Source organism: Oryx dammah, unplaced genomic scaffold (assembly GCF_014754425.2).
Source record: "Oryx dammah isolate SB20612 unplaced genomic scaffold, SCBI_Odam_1.1 HiC_scaffold_29, whole genome shotgun sequence".
NCBI classification, from domain to species: domain Eukaryota; kingdom Metazoa; phylum Chordata; class Mammalia; order Artiodactyla; family Bovidae; genus Oryx; species Oryx dammah.
Genome location: NW_024070213.1, coordinates 104,352,294 through 104,378,204, shown reverse-complemented (window position 1 = coordinate 104,378,204; position 25,911 = coordinate 104,352,294). Strand labels below are relative to the sequence as shown.

The window sequence follows — 25,911 nt, the reverse complement described above, 5'->3', positions numbered from 1 at the left end:
AGAAAGAGTCAGACACGACTGAGTGACTAACACTTTCTGTGACTGAATCCAGTGCTTTTATGCCGTACACTGGTTCAGTCATCAAAGAAATTTACATCTAAATAAATTAAATAACCCTCTCTATCCTTACTGCTGAAGATTTCAACCAAAAAAAGGTATGAAATTAGGGAATTATTTACATCTGGCTTTATCTTCTTGTGAGAGCATTTGGATTTTAGAGTTGTGGCAGCCTGCCAGTGGCAAATGGAGGTGCAGAGATCGCCTGCCTTTTATGGTGTCCGGGGATTGCTTGTTCTCTTTTGCGACCCAGCTGCAATGCAGCTGTTGTTGGCACTCCGGCTTCTCCACTCTCACATTGCAGTTTTCCTGACCATCCCCATGAGGTTTAACTTCTGAGCACGAGTGTCAGCTCTGAGCTCTGTGAGCCAAGGCTGCCTCTTGGGAACCAATCAGCGTAGCAGCTTTCCACGTCATGGCTAAACAGTTTGGGATGGAGCAGTCGAGCAATTTCTCATGACAAACAAAAAGCACCCATTTGCACAAACAGTGCAGCCGGATGGTTGGAGTTGTTGCAGTAGCTAAATCTGGGGGCTTTCCAATGACACTGACTCCTGAAACAGAGATCACATGGACCACTTTGTCCATCCAAAGTGTCCTACTAGTGTCTATTTTCTGTGAACTCGTGGTGGCATCTTATGGACCATGGAAGGCTAATTGAAATGGTGGTTTCTTTTTTCCCCCTTTGTATAAAGGAGCTATTGACAAAAGTGACAGGAGTGACATTCTGGGTATCACTCGAGCCTCATGATCTGTGTCAGATTTACCCACTGAAGCCTATACACGCTATCATGGAGGCAACAGGACTTCCCAATGAGAGTATGAAGTGTGTTTTCAGTATTTTCTTTCCCAATATATTTAAAGTTTTCATGCAGTTATGACTACCTACCATGCATCTGGCAGCTTTCTAGGTGGTGCTAGTGGTAAACAACCCACATGCCTAGGCAGGAGATGTAAGAGTTTCAGGTTCGATTCCTGGGTTGGGAAGATCCCCTGGAGGAGGGCATGGCAACCCACTCCAGTATTTTTGCCTGCAGAATCCCATGAACAAAGGAGCCTGGAGGGCCATAGTCCATAGGGTCTCAAAGAGTCAGACATGACTGAAGAGCCTTCACGCACACAGCATCTGGCCCTTGGCTAAAACTGAAGTCACTCAGTCGTGTCCAACTCTTTGGGACCCCATGGACTGTAGCCTGCCAGGCTCCTCTATCCATGAGATTTTCCAGGCAAGAATACTGGAGTGGGTTGCCATTTCCTTCTCCGGGGGATCTTCCCAACCCAGGGATTGAACCCAGGTCTCCCGCATTGTAGGCAGATGCTTTTGCTGTCTGAGCCACCAGGGAAGCCCCAGCTTTTGGCTAAGTGTTGACTAAATCAATCTCCTACAGAGGTTTACGATTAGAAGAGATTACAAGTGGGAATAAGAGTACATATGGTAAGGGTCTGGTAAGGGTCACAACAAAAGCAGGAATCAAATGTTCTCTTAGGGGACCCAGAAGGAAAAGACTCAGTTTAAAGAATTCCAGACTGGTTTATTTTGGCCTTGGTTATAATTGGAAAGTTAACTAAGAATTCTAGAATTTTGAGGCTTTCTCTTTTAATTTTCAATTCAACTATGAAAAAGTAAATCTACACATTAATCTTTATTTCTAATTCCAATTTATGTTTTGATTTTCTATGTTCTTTTTCCAAACACCCAATATGTCTCATTCTCTTCTACTGACATGATTACGTCCCCTCTCCTTCAGAGCCAGACATATTGACTGAGGGCATCAGTTTCCTCAACCCTCTCCCCAGACTTACCCCTCTCCTTCTGGCTTCCAGACCTATTATTCTGTAAAAATACACCATACTGAACTTACTTGTGTCTGATCTCTGTGTCACTAAACCCACTGGGAGTTTTTCAGAAATTGACATAATTGACTACTCGTGTCTTCTTGAAATACTGTTTTACCTAGTTCTCTTGATTTAGCCTGACTAACAAACCACATCTTTGACAGCTCAGATGTCTCAAAGGTACTGTATTATTCTCAGAACTGAGCTTGTGATTTTCCTCCCTTAACCTGGTCTTTTTTGATTATTTACCTACTTTATCTCAGTTTCAGGATCAGAAACCTTGAGGTCATCTTTGTGACCTCCATCTCACACCCTCTCCCTCTCCTATCCATCATGTAATCCTATCTGTATTACCTAAATATCCCTCCTGTCAGTCCACTAATCTTCCTCTCCATTATCAGCCCATCACTCTCTTTTAAAAGCCTGGATTAATCTGCCTGCATCCCTTCTGTTCCCATTACAACTGTTATCCACACAACCCTCAGAGTGATATTGACAAAACAGATAAGGACAAATTCCTGCATGTAATCTATGTGAAGGTGGGCTCTACCTTCAACCTTTTCGAATAGCCCACCTCTATTCCTTCTCTCTGGCTCCCTCACCATGGGTTCATGCAGTGTTTTTGCCACAGAGATTTTACTTTTGCTGTGTCTCTACTTCACGTATTTTTGTCTCCCTTCAACTAGTTAATCACACAGCTCTCAGATTTTTTAGAGCAAGCAGCACTTCCTTTGGAAGACTTTCCCAAGTACTTCAACTAATTCTAAGTGAAATTCACTTAGAATATTATGTTGTACGCATGACACCTACAGTTTTGGACTCTTCATGAAGGCGAAGGTTGGCCCTAATTCACCATTCTCATCCCAGTGCTTAACACTGCTGCTGCTACTGCTGCTAAGTCACTTCAGTCATATCTGACTCCCAGTAAATATTTGTTGGATTAAGCAAATCAATGAATAAACTTAATGGATTGCTGAAAGTTTATTGTTTCAATTACAAACACATATTTTTCTATTTAATTTATGAGTCAAAGAGAAATTCTGTGTACTATTCTGAAGTCTAAAAACAGCTGGTTTTGATATTTAAACATGATTTCATAATTATAAAGTAAAATTTTAGGATATATATATCTTCAATTTAATTGTAAATGTGTTTAAAGAAAATTTCTACTTCACCACAACATCCTCAGACATTTTAATAATAAAATATTGTCATAAATTTATATTATAGATGGAGAAGAGTTTTAACTGAGTTTAGAGTAGCAATGCAAAACACCGTAAGCAATTTGCCCAGATAGAGCTTAAGATGTGGTTGTATCCTATCAAATTAATTATCTCCAACTGAAATATTATTGTAGTATGTGTGGATGACCTCTTTAAGCTTGAAGGGAAAATATGCAAGTGAACAGAAGTAGAAAGGAAGTAAAAATTTGTTATATAACAGGAGATCTGAATAAAGCTAAACATCTTTCATTATGTAATATTTTAGAAATTGGCTATTTGTATTAATACCTTAAAATCTTAATTTTTTAGCTCATAAATGTCGAAGCTGTATAGAAAGCAATGTATATTTTTTTACTAATAAAATATTTAAAATATTTGTGAAAGTCAAGCTACTTATTTTAAACAGTAATTTAATATATTTTTCTTCTCTTTTACTGAAACCATGCTTTAAATAAAGGCTTGTTTTGTTTTTGTTTGGTTTTGTTTTTTCCCTTTTTTCTGTTTTTGCTTTCCTCTTGACATTCTTGCAAGTTTTCTTTTAACTTCTTCTCAGGGAAGCTAACAGATAACTGGTGTTTTTGCCAAAGCTTGATCTGTGACTTCCTCTCTGGTCAGGCTTTCTGAATTAGTCCTCCATATTCTCCTGCTGTAGCATCTCAATCAAATAGGAATTGATTGCTCCACTACACATGTACCTTCCTACCTACACTTGCTCTCAAGAAATCTTTTTCATGTATATTAATGATACCTGCATTCACCTAGGTGCCACAAGCCAAAGCTATGGAGTCATCTTTGACTCCTGTTTTTATGTTATATCCAATCTTATCAGTCATACATCTACAAAATACTCCACATCTAACCACATCTCACTGGCTCCACTGCTTTTACCCTAGTCTTTGCCATGGAGTATTAACAACCTCCTCAGTGGTCTCCTTTTATTCTGTGCCTGATGCAGTCCGTTTTCCAGTCAAGATCTCAGTTTTTTTTTTTTTTTTTTTTTGTAAAAATATGTGAGATCATGTTGTGCTTCTATCTAAAATCCTCCATGGTGTTCTGTTCTAGTTAAGAGAAATTCCAGGGCTTGCTTCCACAGCACATACACTAAAATTGAAAAGATGCAGAGAGGATTATCATGGCCCTCACACAAGGATGACATACATTCATGAAGTGTTCCATATTTTGTGTAGTTCCCAGAGGCTGTTCGGTGGCTTTGCTGGTTAATACCAAGGAAATGCTACGAGTCAAAGCAACATGTGACATCCAGTATTGAAACTGTGACTTTTACTACCAAAAAAAGTTAACTCCAGACTCCTTACAGTGACTACTTTGCCCTACACAACCTGATCACTCCAGTCTCTCACACTCATTTCCTGTGATTCTTTGTGGAGTTTACTCCCCTGCTGCCATATTGGTTTTATTGTTAGGCTCTAACATTCCAAACATGCCATGTCTTTGCATGGTTCTCTCACTTCCTTTACTTAGGTTGCTTTTCCAGCATCAGCAGAGAATTTTCTTGACGACTTTCTCAAACTCCATCCCAGTGTGTGTTGCTCTCTCACATTAGCCTGTGTTATTTATTTATTTATTTTTTACCAAACTACATTAGACCGACAGTGTCACTGCTCCTGTGTGAACCTAGCATTCCACCACTAGAGTGTGAACTGCAGGAGGGCAGGAACTTCATCTTGATTACCAGGACTGTAACACAGCATGGTACATAACAGGAGCTTAATTCACTTCTGTGTAGTGAAATGTCACATCTCTGAAGAATTCCCTTTCCAGTGGATGAAGTTGTTCTGTGTTCTCCGGACACTTAGTTTGACACTAATGCAGCAGTATTTTTTTAATAGTTTACTTTAGATGTGTACTTCCTTCTGCATCAGTCTTCAGATACCAGACAACCAACCCTCCCATTCACCTTTGAAATCCAGCAGTAAAATGAGCCAGTGAAAGAGATAGTGCTAGCCTCCTCTTTAAAATATTCTTTCATTAAAAAAAAAAGTTAATTAGAACATAAGCAGCATCTTGCAACCTGCTTATTTCATTTAGCAATGGATCATGAAATATCTGGTGGTTTAAATACTTTCTACAAAATCATTTTAATAGATACATATTTCCTTGAAATGGTATGTGGTTAACCAAGTCTGTGCTGATAGACACTGAATTTGTATAAACAATGCTGTAATGAAAATAAATAGCTACCTCTTGGAATTTACAGGTATTTCCTTAGGACAAATAACTAGAGATAAAATTGTTTAGCAAGTGTATCTGTGACTTAAAAGTTTTGAGGCATATCAAATTACTCCCAGGAATATCTTACTATCTTTTTCTATACTTTAGCTATGTGTTAGCTGAGTGCAGTTTCTAATAGCCATCAGGAATACTGAGTTCTGTAATTTGGGACCAACATTGCTAATAGATGAATAATAACATCTCAATGTTTTAATTTACCTTTTAGGTAAATTGGATATTGAGTAAATGTAACATATCTTTTTTAGGGATATTGACCCTTATATTTTGGTATTAACAAGCTGCTGATTTGTGCCTGTTGCTCATGTAACACGTTTGACATTGAAGCCAGAATACCAGCTTCATATGGCTGATGGACTTTAACTTCTTCAAATGAAATTCAGTCTGCTGAAGTCTTTTATCCCACTTTGCCATTTCATTTCAACCAATTTTGTGGCCTCCTCCCGTCCAAAGATTCACCTAAATCTGAAGGCTTATTGGTATTCACAAAGCTAGGAAGGAAGCTGCCCGAGTCAACCAGGTCTGAGCTAATTCCTCACCCTGAAGTCTGATGGCTCTGCAGTGGGACCTGGGATGGGTTTCAGGGAAGCTTTTTTCTGGTCTGGGAGTTGTGGTTCTGAGCTCCAGCCTTGCCCAGGCATGCCCCAGAGCCATACCCCGCTGCTGAGGTCTCAGCACTTATTCTGGATGCTACCCCTGGACACTGTGAGGTCACTCCCTGTCACGACTGGCTGCCCTTAATTTGACATATGTTTAGGCTTAATGACAATATATTTCAAGTGTCTGTGAAGTGGCTTCTGCTTTGGGACGTTTAGGGAAAGAGATCACCAAAGACCTGACAGTTATAGAAGTTGAAACTTGAGGGACAATTCAGTGAGAAACACAAACTATTATCATTAAGCTATTTAGCCACATTCATTTTTTTTTTTTTGGTAGCATTATTCTACTATTTTTAAAACTTTTTAGAAGAAATAGTATTCTGCCCCTAAAAAAATGAATGTCATCATCAAATTTTGGGTCCCTGATAATTTGATGGTAAATATTGCAGTAGTATAATAATAAAGCATTTCATCCTGAAGGTTATCATTGCCCTTGCCCCTTGACTTTGCCTTTAATTAGGGTTATCTCTGACTGATTATGCATAATGACTTAGAGAGGGACTTTAGAACTAAATGGTTTGATGTAAATCATCTTCCTTAGTAAGATTTAATTCAATTGTTAGATTTTTTTTTTTAATGATCTATTTCATGTGAGGAGAAAACATTTTATATCCTGAAGACACTTCACATATAAACACTGATGTTAAGATGTACTATCAAACAATGCTTCTTCTGTTTGTTAAATGAGGACGTTCACAAATTATTTTTTCAAGGCTGTTTTATTGCTTTTCCTTTTGCACTCAAACTATAATGCAGCTATAAACAACACATTTACCAAACTATATACAAGCTTTCGGGCTTCATAGGTGGCACAGTGGTAAAGAATCCACCTGACAATGAAGAAGACACAAGAGACGCGGGTTCAATCCTTGGGTGGGTAAGATCCCCTGGACTGGAAAATGGCAACCCGCTCCAGTCTTCTTGCCTGGAAAATTACATGGACAGAGGAGCTTGGGACTGAGCATGCACACACTAAGCATGCATATATGCTTTTGCGTGCTCAGTCGTGTCCAACTCTTTGTGACCCCATGGACTACAGCCCACTAGAAAAAGATTCTCTGGCTATGGAATTCTTCAGGCAAGAATACTGGAGTGGGTTGCCGTTCCCTTCTCCAGGGAAGAACCCAGGTCTTCTGCCATGCAGACGGATTTTTTACTACCAGGGAAGCCCATATAAGCTTTTAGATCCATTTTATTGGCTGCTTCCCTTTCTTATTTCTTGTCTACGTAGATACACGTTTGAATGAATGGCCAACCGTTATCATCATCAGACATTCCCTCAAAATAAACACAAAATGTATGAAAGTGACTGCTGGATCACAATTGCAGAAAGAGATTCATCTATAGTAAACTTAAAGCAGCGTCTAAATAGGAGTAGGGCAACCTAAGGAAAATCCTCTGGTTTAATTTTTGTATTATTCCAACTGATGTTACTGGGTTGCCTAGTTGACTCAGTGGTAAAGAATCTGCCTCCCAATGCAGGAGATGCAGAAGACAGGGGTTTGATCCCTGGGTCAGGAAGGTCCTTGGAGAAGGAAATGGCAACCCACTTAATTTTGCCTGGAGAATCCCATGGACAGAGGAACCCGGAAGGCTGTATAGTCCATGGGATTGCAAAAAAGTTGGGTACGACTGAACACCCATGGCTGCAACTGGTGTTCCTACCAATGCTGAAGACACAAGTAATCCCTTATTGGGATATGAATATTTGGGTGAGAATCAGGCTAGTCTGAGGACCACTTTTTATGGTTTATCAGGAGGTTTGGGTTTAATCCCTGAGTTGGAAAGATTCCCTGGAGGAGGGCACAGTAACCCATTCCAGTATTCCTGCCTGGAGAATCCCCATGGACAGTGGTGCCTGGCAGGCTACAGTCCATGGGGTTGCAAAGAGTTGGACACAACTGAGCGACTATGCATAGCAGAGCACAGACCTTGGCTCGTGTGACAGTTTCCACATGTAAAGTGGAGAAATCACTGCTTTATTCATAGCTCTGTAGTTTACTGAAAATGTGACCACGTGAATAACTAAAGAGTTACTATATGCTATTAAGTTATGTACGAGAAAATAGTGGTGGCCTGTTCATTTGTTGACTGATAATTATATTTATAGAATATTTGGATGGCTATAGATGAAAAAGTAAAGTCTTAAGGGAGTAATCTAGTTTAGAGGACAAGATTAGTTTGCTACTTACATTACAAATATATACATGCAAGAATGTAGAATCTTGATATTTTCAGGTCATTCAGTAAAATAGCACTTCTAAGCTGTGGCATCAAAACACACTTGTGTGTAGGGTGGTAGATGTAATGAGTGATTTGCTACTAAAAATAAGTAAAAAAATTGGTGTATGGTTAACTTTTAAAAATGAGACAGTTCAAGCTGAAGCCATTAATAGTATATAGTTCTCTCATGTTTAATATTCCTGAGTGCTTCCTTAAGTCCTACTTTGTCCTTAACTCCAGGTTTGGGAGGAATTGTGTATGTGTAAATATTACTATGTAAGTATCTATTTTTATATTCCTTTATTTTGTAGTTGGAAAAAGCATTGATCAGCTGTCGAAAGAGATACTGTTTACCTTGTATACCTGCTCAGGTGGGCGCCTGTTTCTGAGCAGGGAAGGTAGCATCCAGTTTAATTAGAAAACAAAATAAATGTGCTGCAAACTAATCAGACGCTGTAGAACAGGCTATCTAAACTTTACTGAATATTTACGTTAATGTGTATGTTTTACTGCTGCCAATCAGAAGAGGACCTGGCCAAGACTAGTTCTGATTGAGAATACTTGTTTTCATGAATTTAAATGACACTAATCTTGAGTCTGTGTTTTTCATACTCAGTAAAGTGCTGCAAAGTTGACAAGTAAATCAGGAAATCTGAAATCTATAGTAACATTAAAGATGTGAGCTGGAAGAGTCTTTTATTGGAGGAAGGGAAAAGTGATAGGAATGAGTGACATTTTATAGGAAAATTGTGAAGTTTAGTTTCTACCATAACATAAAGTTCTACAAAGTATTTTTGAATTTTGGTAATTAGGAACCAGATAGTGGCCTTCAAGGTGGAAATAATGATTTTTTTTTTTTTTCGAGGAGATAGGAGAAAAATCAAAGAATGTCAGAGCTTTTTATGCCACCAAGTAAAAACCCATCTTTCTCCTTTGATCACTGTTTACTCAAGTGCCAAATTATGAGGAAAATAAAAATCTCAGACGATTATATAAAATTGCTGAAACCAGTAATTTCCCCTTGACTTAACAATTTTTAGCAACCCCTCAAAATTGGTATTATGTTCATTTTTCCAAGTGAGGTAAAAGAGGTTCAGAGATGTTACAAAAGATACTCAGAGTCACACAGATAAATAAATAGAGGCAGCAAGATTCAAACAGAGGTTTGTTCGGCTCCAGGCCAGATCCCTCAATGAGAATCAGAGAAAGTCGTTGTTAGCACTCAGTTCTCTAGCTGACTCCCTTGCTTATTGGGTTACTTGTTTTCTATGTACTTCCTGCAACTCAGACTTGGAAGGGACACTCTGTGTGGTTCAGTTGAGTATCCGTACTACTTAGTACAGCACAAGGAATTCAATAAAATTTTAACTTAAAAAAAACAAATGAATATGCCAATAAGTCATAGACCTGGCAGTGGAAACGACTCCAGTGGAAGCCACTCCACTCACATTTCCCTTATTTGTCACACTGACCACAGTCCCTTTTTCTTGGTTTTCTCAAACACCCCAAACAATACACGCAATGAGTAAGGATGGTTGATATGAGGGGTTTTGTATAACCAGAGGCTACTCCATAATGCTTGCTTGTAAAAATGCTGACATAATCTAAACGATGCCAAGAAAAAACCTGCTGAGACATGATTTTTCCTTCTTCTCTACTTTTTAAACCGAAGTCCCTCTAAAACAGTACTAGTGAAAAGAATAAACTTGATTAAACTCAGTGTTACCTCCCTACTACCCTTCCTATGATCCAGTGATGTGTGTGTTTGGTTGGCTTATGCATCTGGTTGAATCTTAAATTTTATATACTCTCCTGAGACTTTATTTTCCACATAATTTGGCACTTGACTAAATAGTGATCAAAGTAGAAAGATGGGTTTTTACTTGGTGGTTTGCTGCTGCCGCTGCTAAGTCGCTTCAGTCATGGTTTGCTACTTCCCACAAAAAAGAATGTTCTGGCCTTCGATATATTTGTTTTGCATCTAGGAGGTGGTAGGGGCTCACTGTTTTAATAACCTGGTTCATTTGAGTAACCTGAGATGACTGGCCTTTGAATTTTGATTTATTTTTTAAAGCTATACACTGCTGCTTTAGCTCAGTCAGTAAAGAATCTTCCTGCAATGCAGGAGACCTGAGTTCAGTCCCTGGCTCTGAAAGATCCTCTGGAGAAGGAAATGGCAACCCACTCCAGTATTTTTGCCTGGAAAATCCCATGGACAGAGGAGCCTGGTGAGCTACAGTCCATGGGGTCACAAGAGTCGGTTATGATGTAGCAACTAAACCACCACCACTGCTGCTTTGCCAGTGGATTGTACACATAAGGATTTTACTACACTGTTTACTGTGACAGTGATAAGTGAGCCACTCTCTTCTCTTCTGTCCTTAAAACTTAAGTGGAATAAAGTTCACAGACGCCTTTATATTTTTGTATAAAACATTTGTCCAGGCTCTTTACCAGTGATAGTTTTCATTTTGTATCTTTCTTTTATTTTCTTGTGCAAGTTCTTAGTATTTTATTTTCCAGTGATGGTTTAAAGACTGACCATGTGTTTTGAGGCTCTGAATAAAGCAAGATATAGTCTTTGTCATTCAGAACTCTGTATTTTATTGCATACTGTGTATGTATATATATGCAGAGTATATCATGTGAAATACCAGGCTGGATGAATCAGGAGCTGGAATCAAGGTTGCTGGGAGAAATATCAGCAGGTTCAGATATGCACATGATGCCACTCTAATGGCAGAAAGTGAAGAGGAAATAAAGAGCCTCTTGATGAGAATGAAAAAGCTGGCTTAAAACTCAGTATTCAAAAAACTGAGATCATGGCACCCATCCCATCACTTCATAGCAAATAGAAGGGGGAAAAGTGGAAGCAGTGACATTTTATTTTTTTGGACTCCAAAATCTCTGCAGATGGTGACTGTAGCCATAAAATTAAAAGATGCTTGCTCCTTGGAAGAAAAGCTATGACAAACCTAGACAGCATATTGAAAAACAGAGTCATCACTTTTGCAGATGAAGGTCTGTATATTCAAAGCTATTGTTTTTCCAGTAGTCATGAATGAATGTGAGTGTTGGACACTAAAGAAGGCTGAGCACTGAAGAACTAATGCTTTTGAACTGTGGTGTTGGAGAAGACTTTTGAGAATCTCTTGGAGAGCAAGGAGATCAAACCAGTCAATCTTAAAGGAAATCAAATTTGAATATTTAATGGAAGGACCAATGCTAAAGCTTAAGTTCCAGTACTTTGATAATCTGATGCAAAGAGCCAACTCAATGGAAAAGACCCTGATGCTGGGAAAGTTTGAGGGCAGGAGGAGAAGAGGGCAACAGAAGATGGGATGGTTGGATGGCATCACAAACTCAATGAATATGAATTTGAGCAAACTCCAAGAGATAGCGAAGGACAGAGAAGCCTGTCCATGGGGTCACAGAGTTGGACACAACTTAGCAACTGAACAATAACAACATTCTACAAATAAAATAAGTTAACATTTATTATAAGCATAGAATATGCCTATCTACTGTAACAATACTTCATGTGTATCCTTTCAGATAATTCTGTAATCACATGAAATAGATTTTATTATCATTGTATTGAAAAATAATAAATGCTCATTTTAGAGCACTTTTAGGTTTACAAAAAAAGTTGAGCAGAAGATACAGAATTGGTATATAGTCTCTTATCCTCCTACACTTCTCTGGTTGAGTTAACTTGAACTTGTCTTGTACATGTTACAACTGATGAGCCAGTACTGATACATTATTATTAATTAAAGGCCATAGTATACATTAGGGTTCACTCTGTGCTGTGTATTCTATATGTTTTTGACAAATGTAGAATGACATGTTATCTGTCATTACAGTACTATACAGAATAGTTTCATTGCCCTAAAAAATCTTCTGTGCTCCACCTGCTCTCTTTTTTTGTAATAAAGAAAGTTATAGATGAAATTATTCTCCAAGGGTCATTTAGCTACAAAAGTGTGAGAGCTGCTCTGCCTCCTGAAATCTGTGCTCTTAACTCATATTGTAGACTTCCTACATCATCACAATTATTTAATCATTTAGGGAATCTATCTTGGTAAGATTCTTGCTAATTCTTACTAACTTCAAGAAAGGGTAATATGTGTAGCAAGTATTTTGCTTTTGCTTTCCTTTGAAGTTAAAACACTGTGAGAAATATCGCAGAAGAATTTTTAATGTTTAATTATTGGATATTTGGCAAAATGTTTCTTATAAATTAAAGAGGAGTTATTGACATTAGTATCGTTAGTAAAATGAAAGAGAAAGTCAGTGGTCTGATCATATAGTTATCACTAGCTGATCATGGGTGAGTAAAAGAGCAACAGAATGAGCTTTTTAAGCAAAATGAATAAACAAAAAGGAGAGGTCTTTTGGAGACATGAGTCAAAGTTGCATAAAATGTAGAATATTAGGTTAATCATATACCTCTATCTTTGGAATAATTATCTCCTTAACAGTGGTTTAAAAAATATGTATGTGAAGGGGAAAGAAAAACATCACATGAAGCTAATGTGGTAGACAGTGTATGAATTAGAAGGAACGATCAGATGAGATTGTTTCTCTTTGCTTTAGACCCACAGCTTCTGGGCACCACCCATGACTTGCTTCTACCCAGTTAACATAGATCTTCATTTTACCCTTGCCACACAGGACAGGGCTTTTTTAGGAAGGGTCTTCTTTGGACTTTTCTCTTACCTTGAGTCACCCCCTTTTTGTTACTCTGTAGGCAGTTTTGGTTCAGAAACTACAACACAGCAAAGAATGTCTAGTTTTAGAATCTGCCTGGATTATGCTATTAATTCATGAAAAATCAGTTTATTACATATAAGCCTTTGCTCCTACTTTTTGCTTATTTTCTTCTGATATTGATGCTAATGTTTACTTAAAACTGTAGCTAGGGAGATCTAGCTTTAGACTAAATCCTGATTTATGTATGTTGTAGTCCTGACTGACAGCAGCAAGGATTTGCTTGAGATTCAACAAATTATGACTTAGTTTCTTCCTATATAAAGTAAACATTAGGACAAAATCATCTCAAAAGCTAAAATGATCATCATTCTTTACAAGGAAGAATGAATGAATGAATGTCGACAACGTAAATTGAAGGGAAAAAATAAAATAGAAAATGAAAACAAGTTTCCCACCATTCCTGAAAACTCTCTCATCCTTTTGGTTTCCGTGAAACCATTTTTTCCCTTTTTTCTCCTGCTCTCCTGGTTCTTCTCTGTGACATCTTTGATGAACTCACTCTGTCTCTTCTGATCTTGATGTTTCTAGGATTCTGACTTCAGTCTTCTCTGTCAACACATTCTGCTCAATCATCCCATTTAGATAAAAACAAAGCACTGCTTTTTGATGATGCATACCAGGTAGACATTAGTCTACCTCATATGGGCTCAGGAGGTAAAGAATCCCTCTCGATGTGCTGCTGAATCATCCATTTTCTCTGTTTTTCAAGGGTCGTAAGAGTGAGGCTGAAAAGTTCTTCTTGAAGGCTATTGAGCTGGACCCCACCAAAGGAAACTGTTACATGCATTATGGTGAGTGGTTGATGGTTTTTTCCATGTCCCCCACAATTACAGTGAATGCTGATATGAGATTCAGGTTGCACTGGTAAAGAACACTTTGAGAGAACATTGACTTCACCATTGCAGATATAGCCTTGAGCTGTATTCTTGCCTTCTTGTTCAAAGCAGTCATGATAACAAGGGCTATGACTTATGTTTTAGTTATTTTCATAGGACTTCAGTGGTGAAAGGTATTTTCAGTCCCTCCCCACCCCCCCAGTTCAGTTTGGAGTTTAAATGAGGTCTCATCAGCAAATCATCTCACTCCTTGCCTGATGCATGGTATATAATTAAAATATTAATATTAGTTCTCTTTTCATTCTAAATGATAATATATTATTCACTGAATGTAATATTTTGAAGTTTTAGAGTCTTATATTTTAGCCACAAAATCTTGCTTTCTGGAAGATTTGGAAGTACCCCAGCCTCTAAAGGCCTGAGATTGGGGTCAAGGATAAAAACTGTAGACTATAAAGGATGTGTCTTTCACTAGGTTTAACCTCAGTTTATCTTAACCAGTCCAGAATGAACTTATGTAACAAATCTGTTACACTCCACATTGTCCTCAGCAGTGAGTCATGTGTTCCGTGAGGCACTGTATGTAGCTGGTTTGGTGTCGGGTAAGATGTAGATTTCTACCTTATTTGCATTTACAATAGCTTTCAAGGAGCTGAGAAGCATTTACTTTTGCTGATCCCTTGGAAAAAGAATTTTTTTTTACCACTATTGACTTGATGTGTTAAGTTATTATCAGGTAGTAAACATAAAGATGAATGGGAATGAAATATCTTGAGGAAATAAAACTAATATATTTGTATGATATTAAATTCCTTCTCCTATTTTCCAGCTAGTAAAAATGAATCAGTGATGGGCTATGAGTGTGGAAAATGAAAAATTTTTAATGGAGGATACACTTAATTAACCATCAGTTCATTTGTTTATTTATATTGTGTGTATATGTTTATAAATGTAGGGTTGTGATGATACTTTATCTTTTCAGCATAGCACAGCATGTAATTTTCATGCAACTAACTGCATCACCACCCCTGACTTTCTTTCACAATATAATTTTATTGCCATGTTAAGATAGTAGTCAACTAATTTAAGTTTACTGCAGAATTTATTTTTTCAAGTTTTCTTATATGAAGTGTTTTAAATTAGGGTTTTCACATGCATACTATTTTGGGTACCCCTACTGAGCTAAAGTAATTCCCTGATTATTTTCTTGGAGTGCTGAGGGGCCTCTTGTCATTTTATGAAATAGTTTTTTTTTTTTTAATCCTATCTTTCTGCTTGCATTTTCTGTACCTCAAACTAATTCTACTTACTGCATCATCTAAGCTTCTTTCCCATAATTTTATTATATATATACTTTAGATTTTTCACAACCAATTCCTTCATCATTGCTTCATTTGAAATGCCACTAGAAAAAAAATACTATTAATTAATTTTAAGAATTCGCTCCCTTATTCTGACTTTTCTGTCTTTACCCACTACTAATCTTTTAATTTATTTGTATGTTTCAATATTCTCCTGAATTTTTTTTTTCCTGGGGTGTTAATAGGGAGTATTACTTGCAGGAGAAATTTTTTGATTTAGTTTTAACAGAAAATGCAATAGATTCTTTATTGTGTAAGTTATTAGAAAAATAGTGATAAATGTTCTGTAGGTGAATGTGTAAAACTAATTCTTCTTAGTACTCTGGTTTTTTAAAAATTTTTGGCATAGTTTTCTAAGGGAGGGATGACTATATAATTAAATATGCTTTTATGGATAGTTTCAGTATTTTTCCCCACTCTGGAATAGGAAATGGAAAGGAGTCAAAAAATGAGGCATCAAAAAAGAGTACTTAAGGCAAAATAACTACAAACGCACAGGACCCATAACTGAGTGCCTGATACTCCCTTCTCACTGTGTTCAAGTTATTTTAAAATGTACATTTAAGGGAATGTTAAAGTTTTTATTTAGAAGAAGTCTTCTTCAAATGAGTAAAATTTAGAACTGAAAAGTTCTTTTAAATTTATCTAATGTAACCTCTGATGTACAAATCAGTAGATTGAAACCTAGACAGATGAAGTTTTTGCCCAAGTTAGTTGTAAGTAACTAAATTTTGCATCCCTTGATAACTGTCCTTGCTTTTCTCCTATAATACATATTCCATTTCTTTTGACAACATTGTAAATAGACACAATTAGATAGACCCAAAGCATCTATTGTAGACAGACACAAGGTGGCTGGGTAGGTAGATGGGTATTTTGGATTTGTCAGCCCTTTTGTGCAGTTTTAGAATGTCAAATTCATATAAATCACAACTTAAAATTCTTAGCGAAGAGTTTTTATTAATTTTAATTTGTATAAGATGCAAAGCACTGTTCTATTTTCAGAACAGAAGTTGTGCTGGGTAGGTGTAATAAATAGGATGATGTCCTTTTCAGAAAGTGATATGATAGGAAGTAGAGTACAAGAATTCTTGAAACCAAATAGTCAGGTGAAACATCTTTGAGGAGGTGATATTTGAAATCCAAGCTGATATTTTAAATTTTGCAACTCTTTGAAGAGCCAGAAAGGAGCATTTCAGACAAAGAAACAAAGTTTAAAGGTCACAGGCAAGAACAAGCTTGTGTTCACAGCAAAGAAAGAGGCTACTATGACCAGAGCTTATTAAACCTGATAAAAAGGTGGGAGGAGATGAGACTAGAGAGGAGGCAGAGCTAGAGCCCCCAAGCCCAGGAGGCTTTTGCAAGCTAAGGAGTTCACTTTTTATTTTAAGAGCAACGGAAGGAAACATGTGGTGAGACAAGATTAGAGAAGGATCAGAGTAGCGCAAAGAGAACTGGATTGCAGTCTCATAAGCGAGAATGATGGTGGCTTAGGCTGCTGGAGAGCAGTTGTGGGGACGTAAATATTTATAATGAAATTATATATTTACCTTCCTTAGAAAATTCTGAGGTAATTAACAGGAAGGACCTATTTTTCATTTTTGTACCATCAATATCCAGCATATTACCATATCACAATAATGCACAATAAATGCTGAGCTCAGTTAACTTTAGATTTGGACACAGGTTCCAAAACTGACTGAAAATTTGTTATGTTAAATTTTGTATTACTCCTTGTCCAAGAGGATACATGCTATGGTGTTTATATCACTTTTTTTTCCCCACTTACTGGTTGTGAATATTCTTAAGGGTATTTATGCCCATGGATTGAATGAATAATGACCCTTCAGCTTAAAAATAAAAGTTTAAATGAAATATTAATGTTAAATGAATATTTGTATAATGTATATGAAATGTTAAATATTGTTTTGAGTCTTTTTTTTAATGCTTTTGCAAATGGTAATGAACATGCCAGAGTGGGTGAGTTTTGTTCTATTGGAAATTTACTCTGCCTGGTGATTGTGGGGTTTTGTTTGTTTGTTTGTTTGTTTGTTTTAGCTTATTAATGGTACAGGTGACTTGGAGTATGCTATCCAGTTGGGACTAGACAGAGGATATTATAGGAATTTATAGTGACTGCAATGGCAGTTAGAAGGCAGTATTTAAAAGTGTTATTATAATGTTATTTGTGTTTTGAACCCACTAGTTTTATGCCTTGGGTGAAGGGATTACATTAGAGATTGCCATTTTTTCATCTTGTTGAGTTTCAGGAAAGAAAGCTAAGAAGATTTATAAAACTGATTTAATAAGTTAGTTAAATGTAGCCTATGTGGTACGTATAGTCTCTGGGATTAAGATTCATCTATAAAGTGAAAATATTGATATGGGCTTCCAAAGTGTTTGCCAAGTCATACTTCACATTGGTACTAATATATACTTAATTTCTCACTGGTCTTTCATCAGAAATTTTAAGGAATGTAAAAGAAATATGTTTCAAACTATGCTATTGGTACTAGTATAATGTATTCATATCTCTTCAAGCTTACAGTGAACTTCCATGTCCACATAAAATAAATCATATCTGGTCTTTAGAGAATTTAATTTATTAATAAGTGAGCATTTGGTGCCTGGATGTCTCTTCTGTGCCTGTTAGTGAAGGGATTCTCCATAAATTTTCTTTTGGCTCCAACAGGAAGCTTCTGCCGAAAGAATGAAAGTCAAGACAAGTCCCTCCTTGTTTCTTGGTCTTGTTTTGTGTTTTAAAGGATTACTGGAAAACCATTTTGTCAGAAAGAATATTTTGTAATTTTTTTTTTTACAATACATACTAGTAAATTTGATGTAGACTGAAAAACTAAAGTCAGTATGTCTAAGGTATCTACTATGCATAAATCTGGGACAGATATCAAGTCATTAGATATTAAGCACCAAAGCATAAAAAATTAAAAGGGAGCAGATTGTGACAAATTCTAATAAGAAGTACTTCTTTATGTAGATCTTGGATGGTTCTTCTTTTCCTATCTGTCTCTTAACCATATGTTCTAGGAGCAAAGACTTTAGCCTCCTTTTCTTTATTATTGATCCTTTCTCTCGGTGATGTTCATTTCCAAGGATTCAGCTATATAATGATGAGTCCTTTTTAAGATTTTAACATTTCATTTATTTACCTATTTGGCTGTGTTGGGCCTTAGTTGTGGCATTCAGGACCTTTGATCTTCATTGCTGCATGTGGGATCTTTAGTTGCTGCTTATGAACTCTTAGTTGTGGCATGTGGGATCTAGTTTCCTGACCAGGGATCAAACCCCAGGGCCCCTGTGTTGGGACCAGGGTCTTAGCCATGGGACCACTAGGGAAGTCCCTATAGTGACTCATCCTGATCTTCTTCCTCCAACTCAATATTTATCAGGCACCATAAATGTTACCAGACTCAGGTCTGACTGCTTGCTGCTCAAAAACCAATACTCCAGAGGCATGTACTGGTAGAAAGGAAAAGCTGCTTTAATCAGAAGGCTGACTATCTGGGGAGAAGGCAGACTCATGTCCTGAAAGCAGCTCAGAAGATTCTGCTTAGCTATGATAGTTTTTATTTATTTATTTATTTTTTAATTTTACTTTATTTTACTTTACAATACTGTATTGGTTTTACCATACATCAACATGAATCCGCCACAGGTGTACACATGTTCCCAATCCTGAACCTCTCTCCCACCTCCCTCCCCATACCATCTCTCTGGGTCATCCCAGTGCACCAGCCCCAAGCATCCTGTATCCTGCAAGGAATCATTTCTTATATGATATTATACATGTTTCAATGCCATTCTCCCATATCATCCCACCCTCTCCGGGCAAAAGGGGGAAAGGATCTCTGAGAATCATCAAGGCAAGAGGTCAAGCTCTGCATCTTTTTCCATTGCGTGCAGGCTAGCTGACTCCTCATGATCTCTTCAGGTGTTCTCTTGCCTGTGTTGTCTGCCTGCAGAATTGCTAAGGGGGCTGCTGGGCATAGAAAGCTAGTCATTCTTTAACTATTTAATCATTTATTCTTCTTTTAATCTTAGGAAAGAATCAACAGGTTAGGCAATGTATTGTGGGCATTCAGTAGAGCATAAGTCAGGAATTAGGGTAAATGTTCTAGTGATCTCATTTCTATAAGGTTTAAGCAGAAAAGAAATAGACAAACAGGAAAGGGGCAAACGAGTCTTACAAATCCCCATTTGTCAGACACTATTCTGTCTCTATGAGATTAGGGGTGAAAGTCTGTCTTCTGAAATTTCATGCTGACTTAAGGGCACCATATTCTGAGTAGTAGGTGTTGACATGGCTCTATAGCATGTCTTTGCTGACAGTCTTAGTTGCCTGCTTACATATATGAGCAGAGCAAGCTACAATTATTCTGACACCCACAGAGTTATCAATTATTATGAACAGTAGTGTTAATTCCTTTCTCTCGAGGCTCATTCTGCTCAAGATAGAGCAGCTTATGCCATGGCTGTGGTCTGGTCATCATTCAGTTAGCTTTCCTTTCTGGTAGTAGTTATAGTTGGGGCTTTTCTTAGGGCTCAGACAGTAGGGAATCTGCCAGCAGTGTAGGAGAGACCCAGGTTCAGTCCCTAAGTTGGGAAGATCCCTTGCAGAAGGGAATGGCTACCCCTTCCAGTATTCTTGCCTGGAGAATTCAGTGGGCAATTAGTTATAATATCTGTAAAACAACTCAAAAAATGTGTATCAGAAAGTGAAAGATTCTGTGACTCTATTGTCCTGATCATTAACTACTTGAGCTTGCTCTTTTGTGACTCATGAAACTTGAGAAACTTGAACTTTTCTACAAACAAGAGGCAAGGGAGATGGAGAGATCCTTGTGCTTGGGTGGGGGTTGGGAGGGGCAGCAGGATTCTCCCCAGTGTCATAAAGGTACAACAGGGAATAAGACAGGCTCCACTGTAGACTGAAAACTGGAAAAGGAGGCACAAATTATAAAAATAATGATTTAATTGTAATTACAATTAGTTTTTAAAAGGAGACAAACTGTCAACTAGGGGGACTTGACCTGGGTGGCTGGGGTGCAGGAGAGCTATGCCTGATGCATGTAAATGATAAGTAGGAGTTCTCTAGACAAAAGTGTATGAGAGAGAGGATGCAATGAAGAACATTAAACCAGAGAAACGCTTGAGGCAGAAGGCATAGCGTATGTCTGGGAATAGTTCAAGGATAGAACTAGAACCATAGTTAGATGCTAAGAAACACAGGGACTATACATCCAAACTGAAGTACATCCAGATTATGAGAGCTGATCATTTTTCATCTTGGGCCTACAGAGAAGTGTGATGTATTTTTAAGGCTAGAATTATAGGGTTTTTTTAATCATTACTATCAATAAGTTTAGAATCCTGAGAACTTATTACATTTGTCTTAACATTTTCTGATCTTACTCAGTGTTTTCTGACCCTGATTTTGTTTGGTCATTATTTAACCTCTGTGAGGTAGGAATGGATTGCAATTACATTTGGCTAAGACAATAGAAGTTCAGAATTTTCAAGTGACTCTCAGATCAGAAATTTTCAACATATGTCCATGGTGGGAGAAGAACTTGAAAATCCAGCTCTTTCAACTTTTAAGTCCAGAACTTTCTACTGTCACCATCATAGACTATTTTTCTTCAGAATAATTTATATATATTAAATTTCATTTTAAAAAGTAGTCCCTTTTTAAATAGTTAAAGGTAGAAATAATTAAAACATTGGCTTTGATTTTTCATCAGTGAACACTTAAAGAAGCCTCAAAACTATTTAATGGCTTGAATTGGTGAGAGGCATGTGGTTGCTTTTATTATTCATAATTAATATAGAATATGACAGTGAACTGAAATTGGTTGTGTTGTAGCACTTCATTTTTAATCACTTCAGAAATTATAAGAGTAATTGAAAAGTTAAATCAGGAACTAAATAATGGTATTTTCTTGATTAAAAATGAATATACGTTTTTAGCCTTTGCAAAAATTACATGGAGATTCCAATTATGTTCAGTGCTTCAGACTAAAATATTTTGCTAAAATATCAGTGTTTTGTGTACCTTTATTGTTCAAGGACAGTACAGGCAGTTCACAGGTGTGCAGTTAGAACAGGATTTTTCTAAATGTTGTTCCAAGCAATTTACTTCTTGCCTAAGATTTTTTTATTTTTAAGTTCACTTTTATAGCAATATGTTTAGTAGTTTAATATAATTTAATCTTCATACCAATGTACATTTTATGTGAGATACTCTCCAGAGACGTTTAGAATTAAAACTTTCCCAAGAGTAAAATATGAAGAAATAAGGAAAGAATTAGCTAAGCTTACAAACCAAAAACAAAGGGAAAATTATGTGATTTATGTGTTTCAAAAAAACAAGACAGTTAAAGGACAGTTACATGGTAGGAAATAGTTTATTTAGAAGCAAAAGGTAAAAGATAGGGCTACTTAAGATGTGAGAAACTCTATAAAACTATGAGTGAAGCGGAACACAAAGACTAAAGGGTATAGTAAGAATAACAAATAATTTTCAAAAGAAGAAATATAACAAGTTTTAAAAGATAGGTACATATACACAACGAAGTATTACTCAGCCATTAAAAAGAATACATTTGAATCAGTTCAAATGAGGTGGATGAAACTGGAGCCCATTATACAGAGTGAAGTAAGCCAGAAAGAAGAACACCAGTACAGTATACTAACGCATATATATGGAATTTAGAAAGATGGTAACGATAACCCTGTATGCGAGACAGCAAAAGAGACACAGATGTATAGAACAGTATTTTGGACTCTGTGGGAGAGGGAGAGGGTGGGATGATTTGGGAGAATGGCATTGAAACATGTATAATATCATATATGAAATGAATCGCCAGTCCAAGTTTGATGCAGGATACAGGATGCTTGGGGCTGGTGCACTGGGATGACCCGGAGGGATGGTACGGGGAGAGGGGAGGGAGGGGGGTTCAGGATGGGGAACACGTGTATACCTGTGGTGGATTCATGTTGATGTATGGCAAAACCAATACAATATTGTAAAGTAATTAGCCTCCAATTAAAATAAATAAATTTAATTTAAATTAAAAAGATAGGTAAACATACAATTTCATTAGAAATCAAATTCAAGTAACAATGGATTCCTTCCAGTGGCTCTAGCATGTATTCTCCATAATTATTCTCTTGGTAATATATCTTAGGAAAATACTAAATTTTTTTCTATGTTTAAGGTTATCAACAAAGTAATTGGAGCACAGCATTGCTATTAGAGGAAAAAAATTTTTAAATATCTAAATGCCCCCAAAAGAAAAATAATTAAATAAACTATGGTTATTCCCTTTTGAGGAAATATTATAAATCCTAGGTTAAATTTATAAAGAATAATAATAACAGAGGCAACTATCTATTATACATTATGGTACATGAAGAATCATAAATTATACAAAATAGCTATATCATTTAAAATAAGTAAATTAAAATGAGGAAAACTGTCAATAATTTTAGCTTTTTGGGCTTCTGCAGTTAACTCAGAGTACAGGTTTAATATTTTTAATTTTGTTTTCTTTAATAAACATATTAATTTTTGAAGTAATTAATACCTTAGCAAAATGTGAAAGAATAAGCATCTTAATCTATTGCTCAGTCTGTAGAAAAGATAGGAAAAATATTATAAGAGCCAAATAATTATCCAAAAATAATTTAATAGAACTCAATATATAAAGTTTAAGACATTAAGAATTATGTGATAAAGGAATAAAAAGTAGAGAAAGGCATCTTGTCTGATTTCTCTTAAATACTGTATTTCCTTGATGAATTCATCAAATATAATAATAGTACAAACATTTACTAAGTGCTTTTATATCCTAAGAAATTCACATGTAGCGTCTCTTTTAATACCCGTAAAAGAGCTAAGTGGTGAGGTTACCTGTCTCCAATTGCAGTGAGGAAGGTGAGGTCATCAAGCTATAAGGCAAATTACCTAGGATTTCAATGCTGTTTAATGTAGAGGCAGCATCTGAACTGAAACACACCTGACTACAACGTTGCACTGTCATCATCTCTATGTCAGTGTAAGGGATAAATACAGATATTTTACATCTATGGATGCTTTATTGGTGGGTGATACCACATGTGTCAAATGCACTGAAAGTTGGGAATCACTCACCTTTTATCGTTATGGGGGTATTCAGAGATAGAAGACTATTTCTATTTATCTTGTCAAACATGGACAACTTATTTAAGGTCCAGCCTTCGGTGAATGATGAGACAGTCTTTGTTCATCTGTTATTTTTTACCTTTTACTCTGAAGCCATAAAAGACTTAAAAATAAGAGAGAGAAATCTTTATAAAATTCATACATTTATTATCAGCATTCCATTCTTGGTTCTGTCTGAATTTTCTTTTGAGGAAAGAGAATAAGTAAGAATGTTATATACATATAATATTTACTACTTTGAATCCACTACTTACTGCCCTTTTAAATGTCATTTGCAATTACTTTTTATAGAAATAATATAAAATGCTCCTTAAAATATAAACACTAAAACTAAAACTCTTATTATATTAAGTATAATCAATATATGATTCTTATGCATTGTATCCTGCTAAGTCATTTCAGTCGTGTCCAACTCTGTGTGACTCCAGAGACGGCAGCCTACCAGGCTCCCCCGTCCCTGGGATTCTCCAGGCAAGAACACTGGAGTGGGTTGCCATTTCCTTCTCCAATGCATGAAAGTGAAAAGTGAAAGTGAAGTCGCTCAGTTGTGTCCGACCCTCAGCGACCCCATGGACTGCAGCCTTCCAGGCTCCTCTGTCCATGGGATTTTCCAGGCAAGAGGACTGGAGTGGGGTGCCATTGCCTTCTCCGTATTGTATAGTTGAGTCTTATAAACCTTTTTTCATAAAACACATTTGAAACCAATTTATTGTGGTAACAGCAATCTTGTGTCACCCAGCCTGACCTCACTGTCATACAAATGGCCACTTGTTAGTCATAAAACTGTAAGCAAATGTCTAAACCTCTCAGTGCTCCCGTTTCCCCACATGGAAGATGCTCCTAACACCGTATTTCTGAGATTCCAAAATGACATCAGGTCTGACTCACTGTCTTAGTCCATTCAGGTTGCTATAACAAAATACCACAGACTGAGTAGCTTATAAACAACAGAAATGAATTTCTGACAATTCTGGGATTGTGAGATCAGGGTGCCAGCGTTGTCTGCTGAGGGCCCTCCTCTGAGTTGCAGACCTCCCCTTGTAAAATTGTTTGGTGGAAGAAAAGAGGAAGCTCTTTGAGCCATCTTTCATGAGGACACAAATCTGAGAGCATTCATGACCTAATAACCATACAAAGGTGCTACCTCCTAACACCTTGGGGGTTAGGATTACAGTATTCAGGCCATTGCACCCAAAGGGTGTTACATTTCATTATGTTTCTAAAAGGAAATTAATACTACTGTTAAAAGCTATACAAGGATGATAAGATGCTTCACAGTATTAGGATAATTAAATAAACTCAAGTATTATGGCATGGCCAGACTCCAAAGTTTGGAGAATATGCATAAAGGAACCTGCTTGGTGTCATGCCAGGCACATGCATATCCATTAATGCTAGTACTCTTATTATTGAGGTGTAGTCTCAAACATTTGCATTTTTGACCCAGTTGTAGGTGCTTTTATGTATGTTTTGTCACTCCAGGAATCTTAACACTGGGCAAAAAATAACATTATGCCTGTTTTACAGATGCAGAATTTAAGGTATCAAGAATGTAAGTGATGTATTGAAGGCCCTATGCCTAGTAAGGGTCTGAACCTTGTCTGATCTCCAGCCCATGATATGTTTATGGCCTTATGCTTTTAAAAATTCACTCTAAGTAAATGTAAGTCTGTTGGGTCCACAAAGGTGACACAGACCCAGAATGCTGAGATTTTGGTGGAGATACCCATGGAGCTCTCATAATCACCTACTCGAAAACCTCAAGAAGGGCAGCTCAGTCACCAAGACAGTGAAAGAGCCAGAAAGGAGCAGATGGAGGGAGGGGGCTCATGGAGAGGGGAGTGAAGAGAAAAGACAGGAGGAAAGGCACCAGCCCCCACCCCACCCTGTGCAGTTTTATTCATGCTATGTCATTTACTCCTTCTGATAACACAGGTTATCCCTGTTAAAGAAGTGAGGAACCCGAGACTCAAAAACCAGAGAATCTTGAATATAACCAGGTGACCTTTTTCCAGCACTGAAAATAGTACCTCACACAAAGAAGGTGGCCAATCAATATTTTAACACAAGAATGACGAAAGAAGGATAGACTAGTTTTCTGTTAGTTTTACTCTTTCCTTTTCTTATCTCTGCTTCCGGTTTTTGCATGGAGATGGAAGGAAATGGCAACCCACTCCAGTATTCTTGCCTGGAGAATCCTGTGGATGGAGGAGCCTGGTGGGCACTGTTTATGGGGTCACACAGAGTCAGACACGACTGAAGTCACTTAGCAGAGAACAGAGAGAATCTACTTTTTTAAAAATAATTTTTGACTAGATCTTGTTTTGCTAAGAGAAAGTGGACTAAGTTCATGCCTTAGTCCATTAAGACTACTGTAACACAATACTGTGCTTACAAACAACACAAATTTATTCCTCACAGTTCTGGAAGCCAAAAGTCCCAAGATTATACACAGATTGACTCAGTGTC

General features: G+C 37.0%; 1 protein-coding gene and 1 pseudogene across 1 annotated transcript in view; both read left to right on the top strand.

The window, feature by feature from the left end:
• Positions 1 to 25,911, top strand: part of TMTC2 (transmembrane O-mannosyltransferase targeting cadherins 2) — a 434,311-nt gene that overhangs the window by 323,640 nt on the left and 84,760 nt on the right. Inside the window, exon 9 of the mRNA XM_040234484.1 lies at positions 13,734 to 13,815. Coding sequence (XP_040090418.1) covers positions 13,734 to 13,815 — 82 coding nt within the window. The remainder of the gene's footprint in view (positions 1 to 13,733; positions 13,816 to 25,911) is intronic.
• On the top strand, positions 4,198 to 4,298 carry LOC120859028 (annotated as a pseudogene).